At 47.1% G+C, this 10,583-nt stretch overlaps 1 protein-coding gene across 2 annotated transcripts; it reads right to left on the bottom strand.

Annotated features, from left to right (window-relative positions):
- Positions 1–78: 78 nt before the first annotated feature.
- On the bottom strand, positions 79–7,848 carry Napsa (napsin A aspartic peptidase). Of its 2 annotated transcripts, none has more exons than XM_078031579.1 (9): positions 7,626–7,848; positions 3,510–3,651; positions 3,303–3,426; positions 2,978–3,114; positions 2,533–2,732; positions 1,353–1,475; positions 1,112–1,256; positions 600–698; positions 79–386 (listed from the first exon to the last, which is right to left on the bottom strand). In XM_078031579.1, the coding sequence occupies exons 1-9, from the start codon at positions 7,817–7,819 to the stop codon at positions 126–128; spliced, it is 1,425 nt and encodes a 474-aa protein (XP_077887705.1). In that variant the 5' UTR covers positions 7,820–7,848; the 3' UTR covers positions 79–125. The 2 variants fall into 2 exon arrangements, with proteins under 2 accessions (XP_077887705.1, XP_077887706.1); XM_078031580.1 differs by having other exon boundaries at positions 2,996–3,114; positions 7,626–7,836.
- Positions 7,849–10,583: the final 2,735 nt, after the last annotated feature.

The following is a 10,583-nucleotide window of genomic DNA, read 5'->3' as shown; positions in this document are numbered from 1 at the left end:
CCCTCCTCGATTCCGGAGGTCCGACATTAATTTTTCCCTGTAAAACGTGTGTGCGTAGTAAGAAGCGATCCAGGTAAGTTGTTTAAAAGGAAATGCTAGATTTTTACAAGGATGCGGGACCTCCGCTACCTGTCGGCACGCATGCGCCTAGCAAGGGCGTCAGCCGCAGAACCGCGCCTGCGCGGGTTCATCCCCTTGCCGCCAGTTTCGCGGGAACGAGCGCGCGCCAGGCCCACCCGGGCGCTGCCGTTCACGTGCCCGCGGTCAAAGACAGACACGTAGGTCCCCAAGAAGACGTCGCCGAGGATCCACAGGGGTCCTGCAGGCGGAGGCATGTCCAAGCCCTGGAAGCCGGACATACACAGGCGGATGCCACCCTGAGCAATCTGCAAAGCGACAAGACAGGACTACTGGGTGTCACAACACGCCACTGTACCTGCCTTTTCCCCGGGAGCTAATGCTTCGCCCCGCCCACTTCCGCAAAAGAAAACAAGAGATGTTTCTGTGGGGGCTCCTACCCCGCCCTGGTGGTCTCACTACCAGCTCCGCCCCTCAAGTCGGGTTATATTGTGTTACGCTGACGTCAATGAGTCACACACCTGAATGACGTAGTCCTGGGCCGTGAGGTTAAACCAAACCCCCCCAAGGAGGAAGGACACTGCGGGGAGCGATGGGATTTTCGAGCACTGAATGAGGTACTAGAGGAGAAGAACAAGTGAAGATGGGAGATTCCTGCTCAAATACCTTCCGCACCTCCCCAGCACCATAGGGTAATGTCTGTATTGGACAACTAGATATTCAGGGCCTTGTATGGACCGGCCTTGTCACCAAGCCTTCTCTCATCCAGTCCTAAATAAGTAAGGTGGTACTCAATGGGTAATTCTCATCCCTCTCCCCACCACACCTGAGTCATTCAGAGAAGATGCTTGGAAATGTCCTTGCTTCCTTCCTCCGTGTTGCAGCCCATCAAGCAAAGGTCCAGTTCCTTCGGCCCTAGGACACTTTATAGCTACCTGCTTCCTCCCCTTTGTTCCCAGCATCCTGCCCAATGTCTGCCATCAAATTCCCATCAGCCTCCCCAGTCCACACTCACCAGAGACTGTGTCCTTACCTGCCCAGCCAGCAAGGGAAGTCCCCCAATGGCTACATTCAGGGCCTGGATCTCCTCAGAGGGTCCTGTGATGAGGGATGTGCCTGTGTCTAGGATGGCAGCACAGCCCTGGGCACAGACAGTCAGCCCTGTGCCCACCTTCACACTGTGAAGGGAAAGGGGACAGGTATTAGAGGCAGAACCCTAGAAATGCACACCACCCCTAGCCTCCACCTTCAGGCCCAGGAAGCAAGCCACTCACCCCTCCATGTGGATCTGCCAGAAGGCAGGGACTGTGACTGGCACGAAGGTGAGGGGTGGGATGTAGTGAGTGGGGTCTGAGCCCCCCAGGACCAGCTCTCCTCCATCAGCCCCTTTAGAGTCCCTGCAGAAGCAGAATACTGTGGTGTCACTGATGTTTCCCCTTCCAGCCCCAGGAATGACCAGGGCTGCTGGGACTTCGTGCTAGTTGGTCTTTTCTCAGTTCTAGATGGGGGTAGTAGAGTGTGGGTGGGGCCTAGATATTGGAACTGGCAGCGAAGCAAGAAGTTGAAGGGAAATGGTGCTTTTTCTTGGTGGAGAAGGACTTTAGTGTTTTGGGGGGCATCCCAAAGTAGAGATGAGACTTCAGTTGACTGGAAGGCGGAATTCTTGGCCGGGGGAGGGGGGGGGAGTGGATTTCCTGAACTGCCTGCCGTAGTTACTAAACACAGCACTGAGGTTTCTGAATTGGCTCTGGATGTGTGATTTGTGTAGGGGTGGGGTGGCTTCCTGAGTAGGTAGTGAGACTTTCTAAATTGTGTGTCCTGGTATCAAGAGAGGTGTTAAGCTTCCTGAGTTGGCTGTCAGTGACCAGAAGAGAGAGTAGCGACTTCCTGAAAAATGGAGGAGGGCCCATCTACTAAGAGGAAGGCTGGACCTCCTGAGTGGGTTGCATGTTGGGGTAACTGAGTGGACATCGGGATTTTGGCTGTGGGTGATGGGCCTCTGGGAAGCAAGGTGGAGATTTGGGGAGGGGGCGGAGACTTGCTGGTGAACAGGATTTTCGAGTGTAAGGTGGTACTCAATGGGTAATTCCTGACTTCCTGTTGAGTGTTCTCAAATGGAACTTGAGTTTTCTTTATGGTGAAGAGAGTGTTCCTAAGTCAAGTATTTGAAGGAAAGTGCATGAAATTCTCTGTTTGATTTTGAAACGTGGAGCATTTTGAAGTGATGGTGAGTTTCTTTAGTATGGTTTAAGTAGTCACTTAAGCTGTGAAACTCATGAATAGGGTTGGGGCATTTCTTATGTGAAACAAGCACTTTCCTCAACGGAGGCTAAAAATCGCTTTGTTAAGTGGATGACTTCCTGAAAGGATGATGAGATTTCCTGAATTGGGGGTGGGGGGGGAACTTCCTTCTTGGGGCCAGGACTTGTAGGTGGGGAGACCCTCCCCCAGTACCTGTTGAGGTAAAAGGAGAAGACAGGCTTATCCAGTAGTCCCTGCGCCACCAGTGCATCCAGCGGGGGCTGAACTCCTCCCACAGCCAGACTGGGAAAGCCGAGGCCCAGTATCCCATCGAAATGGGCAAAAGTGAAGACCAGGCTGGGCTCCCACAGAGCCTCCCCAAAAATAACTGGTGCACCTTTGATTTCCCCAATCTAGGAGTAGATTGAGATTGGGCCAGTTAGTTCTGGAAGGACATTATCTACCTATCCCTTGGATCCCCACAGCAAGGCATGGATCCTTGTTCCTGAACATCCAGAAACAAGTCCCAACTGCCCAGGAAACTTTGCTTGGGAAGCCCCACGCGCAAGCCCTGCCTCTTTGCCCAGGAGACCCCGCCTCTTTAAGCCCCTCCTAGAATCAGTTGGTTTTGGTCACTGCGGTTCTTCCAAGGTCAAACCTTCTTGTGATCACGTACAGTCAACTTGTCCTCGCTCAGGATTCCACTGAGCCGCCCGGTTCCATACTGAATGGCAAACTTGGTCCCATTGGGCCGGAAGGAGCTGGAAGCCTTGGGATCAAAACGGTGATGGAACCCTAATTCAGAAGATCAGAGAGGTGTCACTGGGGAGCAGAAGATTCCCATGACTCCTGCCCCTTAGACTTCTCACCGGTGAGGATATCAGAAGACAATGGTGGCTCAAACCCTTAGGAAAGAGGAGGCCCCGTCCCTCCTTCCCCCTTCATCCCTCTTCAGCCTTATTCTCCCCACGATGAAAGCTCACAGCAAGGCAGACTGAGGAAGTGACATCGCTTGGATGGAACCCAAAGATTGGAGGAGCCAGTGTCAAAGACGACAGAGAAGTTTTGTGGAGGCGTTCCCAGGCCAATTTTCCCAAAATACTGGACCTGATGGCAAAGAGGAGATAGGATAAATGAAGAGAGTTTGGCTTAAGAGCATAAGGGTGGGACTGTGTATGGCTGTGACTCACATTCAAGAACTTGGAGAGAGGCACAAAGATGGGCTTGTCCCCAGTGGACGGAGTCCCCAACCTAGAGGGCTCTGCTGGCTCTCCCCATCCCCTCAGTGGGTTCAGGGTTCTGTATCCAGGGTGAACTCGGTTAAGAGGGATCCTGAAGGGAGAGAGGATGCTGACAGTTACGAAGCCACCCTTCCTGGAAGCCCCCTATAATACAGTTCCCAAATAGGATATGGTGGCAACTTAGACATCTCCATCAGCAGCAGCTACTAGAAACTTTACAATAGCAACCTTCCTGGAAATACAATTGGAGAGCACCATGAAAACGAATATCCTCAGAGATTTTGCAATAGCAATACATCATCCCAAATAGAGCATCTCAAAGACCTTTAAATTTCCGAACACCTTAAAATAAGCCATTCCTGGGGAATTACCATTCTTAAAGGGTTCCAAAGACACTAACAAAAATCTAGCCCTTGCAAAAACCTAGAATTATGAACTTTTGTATGCTTCATTTATCATGTAAGAGGGGAATGTGAGCAAAAAAAAAATCATAACTTCATTCCTTACACTAAAATACTTTGCACAGAGCTGGGCACAATGGTGCACACCGTAATTCCAGCTGTTCAGGAGGCTGAGGCAGGAGGATCACACGTTCAAAGCCAGCCTCAGCAACTCAGCAACTCTGTGAGACCCTGTCTCCAAATAAAATATACAAAAGGGCTGGGGATGTGGCTCAGTGGTTAAGCACCCCGGGTTCAATCCCTGGTACCAGTAAATAAATAACTAATACATTGCCTATATGTCAAAGATTTAAAGTGAAATATAAAATTATAAGATCACCAGGAGCAAATGAAATGTTAAAATAACTCTGGGAAGAGGACTGCTTTTCTAAGCATGACACCAAGAGAAGACTACTGATGAGTGAGATTCTAAAATTTTAAACCCTGGGGCAGGGGGTGTGGAAAGAAAACGAGGGAGGAAAAGAGAAGTAAAGAAAAAAGAAAAAAAATCTGGGGGAATAAATACAAGTTGTATGTCAAAGAGGTAATATTCCCTATATGCAAAGAGCTTCTACAAATGAATAAGGATAATGAAACTCTCCATGGGCCTCACATTTCTACAGAGGCACTGGCTGGCTTTGTGCCAACTGTCCTTTCAAAGATTTTGTTTCATGAATAGTCACAGCAGAAGATAGACAGCATCTTTCTCTGGATTAAGGAACAGGCAGGTTTATGATCCATTTTAAATGATTTCAGGTCACCTAAGCTCAGAGTTCTTCTCCTATAATGACCTCACTGCATGTGTAGGAATCACCTGACCCCCTTCATATCATCTTGTGAAAGGGACTTTGAAAACTGAAACAAATGCTGATAGTCCTGCTACTGCTATTGCTGGGAGCAATAAACTGTCTTTATCTCTGACCTGGGAGTCTTGTGTCTTCTTTGAGCAACATGATACTATGGCAAGATAATTTCAGTTCTTGACAGGAGGGAAATGGCAAAGAACACAAATGGATAATTCTCAAAAGTACAAAATTTCTAAACAAATTAAAGATGTTTGACCCCCAACAATCATCAAATAAATACAAGTGACTTTGTTTCACCCTGCAAGTTGGGAAAGAACTGAAAATACTGTCTCTGGTGGAAAAGGAGAGTGTAAAGTGATACACACTTTTAGGAGGATGATTTTTGATTTGGAAAATAGGTAATAAATACCTTAAAATTAAACACTTTTTTAAAAATATTTTTAGTTGTAGATGGACATAATACCTTTATTTTGTTTATTTAGTTTTTTTTATGTGGTGCTGGGAATCGAACCCAGTGCCTCATGCATGCCAGGCAAGTGCTCAACCACCGATCCACAACCCCAGCCCAAAATTATACACTTTTGTGTGTGTGTGTGTGTGTGTGTGTGTGTGTGTGCTGGGGATAGTGCCCAGAGCCCCACCCGTGCAAAGCACAGGCTCTATCACTGAGACACACTGACAGCATGCCTTTTTTTTTTTTAATTGAGAAATTTTTTAGTTCTGTGTTTGGCTAATTGTTCCATTAGCCAAATAAATCATTAAGATATTATGTCCAATTGGGCATGGTGGCACATGCATATAATCCCAGCTACTGGGGAGGCTTAGGAAAGATGATCATAAATTGAAGGCCAACCTAGGCAGTTTAGCAAAAAGTGGGGAGCTGGGTGTTACTAAGGACGTAACTCAGTGGTACTTGCTTTCTTAGTATGTGAAAGACCCTGAGTTCAACTCCGAGTATCATACAGAGACAGAAAGAGAAAGAGAAGTTAGGTCCTACATCAACATTGCATTATCATTTTATTTTTAATTAGAAAGTGATTTTGAGGGCTGGGGATGTGGCTCAAGTGGTAGTGTGCTCGCCTGGCATGCATGCGGCCTGGGTTCGATCCCCAGCACCACATAGAACAAAGATGTTGTGGCCGAGAACTGAAAAATAAACATTAAAAAATTCTCTCTCTCTCTCTCTCTCTCTCTCTCTCTCTCTCTCTCTCTCTCTCTCTTAAAAAAAAAAAAGAAAGTGATATTGAAAGCTGAGATTACTAGAGGCTTTCAGGAAGTAAAAGAAACCAAGGAACCAAAAAAACCCTTGGACACACACCTTTTAACCCAACAATGTCAGTCTGGGAATTTCATCTACAAGAGATGAGTGCAGAAAGATGTGTTCATGAGGATGTGCCTGACGGTGGAAACCAGAAACTGTCCAGGGGCCAACGCTGGGTTTGGCTTAGCTCTGTGGTGGAACTTACATGTACAGAATCTCATTTGACCACTAAAAATGAGGAAGGAGCTCACTATACCAATGGTTCTCAAAACTGTAGCATGAAGCAGAATCACCTAGATCAGGGGTGCTGGGCAAACCTTCTGTAAAGACTTTGCAGGTTGTTACTCTCTGTTATAACTAAACTCTGTTAATAGAGCATGAAAGCAGCCCCAGACATTAGGTAAATGAATGAACAGGACTAGTTCTCTTAAGCTTTATTTGCAAACTGGCCCTTGATCAGAGTGTTTGCCAATCCCTGACCCGGGGGCTAGTTAAAATTCAGATCTCTTAGCTTCTGATTAAATAGGTCTGGGATGGAACATTTGCATTTCCAAATTGCTGGGTGGTACAGAAGCTCTCCATCCTGGACAACATTCTGAGACTCACTGCTCTGCATGGACTTGGAAAATGCCCATGATATATTAAGTTCAGAAACCAGGTTAACAAAAATCATGTGCGTAATATTTTTGTACCTGCCTTGAAACTCTGTCCCCTGGCTCACACCTTTGCCCTCACCCCAACTCCCATGACTCAGTCTTGAGAGGCAGGAGAATGTGAAGTGGGGAAAATACTTCCTGGAAGAGCCCCCCTCCCCCATCAAGAACCAGAGGGGTGCGAAGAGAAGAGGAAGGGAGAGGGGGAGGGAGGGAGGCAATAGAGGCAAAGTGGTGGGAAAGGGACCCTTGAATGGGGGGTCCCCAAAATTGGACTTTCAAAGGCCTGAACAGTTTGAAGGATGTGAGTTTTGGGGAATTGCAAATTCTTCAGGATCTGGATGGTGGGGGGGATCATCTGGCTAAAGTCCCCCAAACCAGATCTTCAGAGCTCAGATTGGGATCTGAAGTGGCCACACAAAAATCCTGTCCTGAAAGGAGGAGAAGGCACAATGGCGAGCACACCTGTAATGCCAGCAGCTGGGGAGGCTGAGGCAGGAGGATCACCAGTCCAAAGCTAGCTTCAGCCACTTAATGAGGCTCTAAGCGACTCAGCAAGACCCTATCTCTAAATTAAAAAAAAAAAAAAAAAGTCTGGGGATGTGGCTCGGTGGTTAAGCGCCCCTGGATTCAATCTCTGGTACAAAAGGTGGGGGGAGGAGAAGGAGAGGACCCCAACCATGGGTTTCTATATTGGGGAATCCTAGACTGAAAAAAAAAATGGAAGTAGGGGGCTTCAGAGGATGTCATGAGACCCTGATTTAGAGATCTGGGGACCCAAGATAGAGGAGCCAGGGATCCTGGGGTGCTGAGTTTGGAAGCCACGGAACTAGGGCGCACTAGATTTAAAGGGCAATAGGTGGAGAAGCCTCCTCAGAATTGGGGTGTCGGGTGGGATCCCATACCGGATGAGCTTGGCCCGGGCGGGCTCTGCGCTCAACAGCGTCAACAGCAGCAGGCACAGCGGCGCCGGCGACATCTCTGGAGACCCGGAGTGGACCCAGGCGCCCTGGGGCCGCTGTTCTTTCCCCTGAAACTCCGCCCTGTGCACGCCCTTCCCCCGGTTTGGGAGGTGAAGTCCCTCGGCGGGTGACACCATGGCGGGGAGGCGGGATGGTTTAAAGGTTACCGCTGGGCATTTTTTGAGAGGTCACCCAAAGTACTTTCCTGTGTCCCTGGCTCCTCAGCCCTACCTTTGGCGGGGATGGGGGTGGGGGACCCGTTCCCTCGCCCCGCTCCTTTAGTCTATCGGTTTTTACTTTGAACTTTCACTTCACTTTTCTGAGACTAGAAATGTTTCCTTGAACAGAGGGAGGGACGGTGAGTGTTTGCGAAGGTTCTGGGGGAACCGAGAGGGGGTCAGCTTAGACACCCGCTTCCCGCGTGACGCTCCGCCTGTGTCTCGGGACCCCTGACTTTTGTTGGAGCTGTGGTTGAGGGTGGTCGTGGGTGCATGTTTCTTCTTGAAACGGGATCTCTGTGTCCCCCAGTTGGCCTCCAACTCCTGGATTCAAGGGAGCCTCCTACCTCAACCTCCGCCCAGCTTGGACAACGGGGCCGTGGGGGGCTAGGAGCCCGGACCCTTGTTGTGTTCAGAAAACTTAGAAACACGGATGCACACACGTACACAAGTGGTAGTGGCACCACCGTTAGAAATGTTTTAAAATAATTCGCAGGAATTGTCTCCGTCCCTCCATGTAGCCCTCCCCTTTCCTTGATTAAGCATCGCAAATTTTAACAAACGTGAGAAATCAAGTGAAAATGCAGATTCCCGGTCGTCCTTAGAAATTTTGGATTAGGAGGCCTGAGATGGGGGTCTAAAGAATCTGCATTTTGCCTGGCGAGGTGGCGCACGCCTGTAATCCCAGCGGCTCCGGAGGCTGAGACAGGAGGATCAAAGCCAGCCTCAGCAATGTAGCGGGGCGCTAAGCAACTCAGTGAGACCCTGTCTCTAAATAAAGTATAAAATTGGCCTACGAATGTGGCTCAGTGGCAGAGCGTACCCTGATACCAAAAAGAAAAAAGAAAAAAGAAAAAGAATCTGCATTAAAAAAAAAAAGAAAAACTCAATGAGCCTGTAACCACAAACGTTACTGAAAAATTCCCTCTCTCTCTCTCTCTCTCTCTCTCTCTCTCTCTCTCTCTCTCTCTCTCTCTGTGTGTGTGTGTGTGTGTGTGTGTGTGTGTGTGTGTGCAGGTGCCTGCTGCTGCTTAGAGATCTGGGGACCCAAGAAAGAGGATCCAGGGATTGACCTAAGGGTGCTTTACTACAAACTTACATCCCCTGCCCAATTTTTTTTTTTTTAAACTTTGAGACTGGATCTCACTAAGTTGCTGAGGCTGGTGTCCAACTTGTGATTCTCCTGCCTCAGTCTCCAGAGTAGCCGGAATTACAAGTATTACTAAAACAAATATATATATATATATCAGATTTTTGGCTCACTCGATTAGATTTGCCTGTCAATATCAGCAGACACATCTCTTTTTTTAAGTAAATAAAAATAGATTTTGCTAGTTGATCTGCATCTTATTTTCCCACTTAACTATATAACTTAAACTTTTGGACATTGGCCTTAGCAACCTAGTGAGGTGCTGTCTCAAAAAGAAAAAAAAAAAAAAAGGAAAGGGAGGAAGGAGAGAACTGGAGGGCGTCTAGCATGGAGCTCAGTGGTGAAGCACCCTGGCTTCACGTCCCAGTACCAGTACAGACAAGAAAAGAAAGAATAAGATACAATTCACCTGTGATAAAATTCACAAATCTTATATATTTCTGGTACTGGGGATTGAACCCAGGGGCATTTTACCACTGAGTTACATCCCCAGTCCTTTATTTATTTATTTATTTTTTTGAGACAGGGTCTCCCTAAGTTACTGATGCTGGATTCAAACGTGCAATCCTCCTGTCTCAGCCTCCAGAGTGACTGGGATGACAAGCGTGCAGCAACGTGCCAGGCTCATTTTTCTTTCATTCTTTCTTTTTTAAATTCTTTTTTATAAATTTATTTTATTTATTTATATGTGGTGCTGAGATTTGAACCCAGGGCCTTGCATGTACAAGGCAAGTACTCTACCACTGAGCCATAACATAACCCCAGCTCCTCATTTTCTTGATTCCAAAATAAATTCCAGATATCAGTACCATTTGTTGCAAAGGGGCAAACCTTCTTTTAAATAGCTACATTGTATCTCAGAGTATATAAAAAAAACCCTATTTATATAACCAATCTATTTATTGCTCTTCCTTTTTAGTTATAAACATTAGCTATATTTTCTGTGCATACCTTTAATAATATCCACACATCAGTCTCTAAAACCAGAATCCCTCAGGCGGAGACCACATGTGAGTTCTAGATTTTGACAGCTATTGCTAGATTGCTCCCCAGAGCTGGTATAATGGTCTAAGGGTTGGTACTTCCCACTACAGGGCCTAGGCCCATAGCAACACCACCCGCCCACATCCGTACAATGCTACCTGCTGTTAGATGGTGTAAAAAGAATGTTTTTTTCTTCTTTATTGAAATGCCCATTTCCTGATTACTAATGCTGTCAGCCTTTTTATTCTTTCTTACTCTTTAATTATTTTATTCTTTTTTCTTTTCTTTTTTTAACCAGGGATTGAATGTAGGGGCACTCGAACCACATCCCCAGTCCTATTTTGTATTTTATTTAGAGACAGGGTCTCACGGAGTTGCTTAGCACCTGGCTAAATTGCTGAGGCTGGCTTTGAACTCGCAATCCTCCTGCCTCAGACTCCCAAGCTGCTGGGATTACCACCATGCCTGGCTAATACTGTGTCTTGATTTGTCTATTTTCGACATTATTCTTTGCCTTCCCACTGTGAAAACTAGGCAATTGACTCTTTC

Source organism: Ictidomys tridecemlineatus, chromosome 15 (genome assembly GCF_052094955.1).
Source record: "Ictidomys tridecemlineatus isolate mIctTri1 chromosome 15, mIctTri1.hap1, whole genome shotgun sequence".
Classification (NCBI taxonomy): Eukaryota; Metazoa; Chordata; class Mammalia; order Rodentia; family Sciuridae; genus Ictidomys; species Ictidomys tridecemlineatus.
The sequence above is the reverse complement of the archived record's forward strand: the minus strand, read 5'-3'. Positions and strand labels throughout refer to the sequence as shown.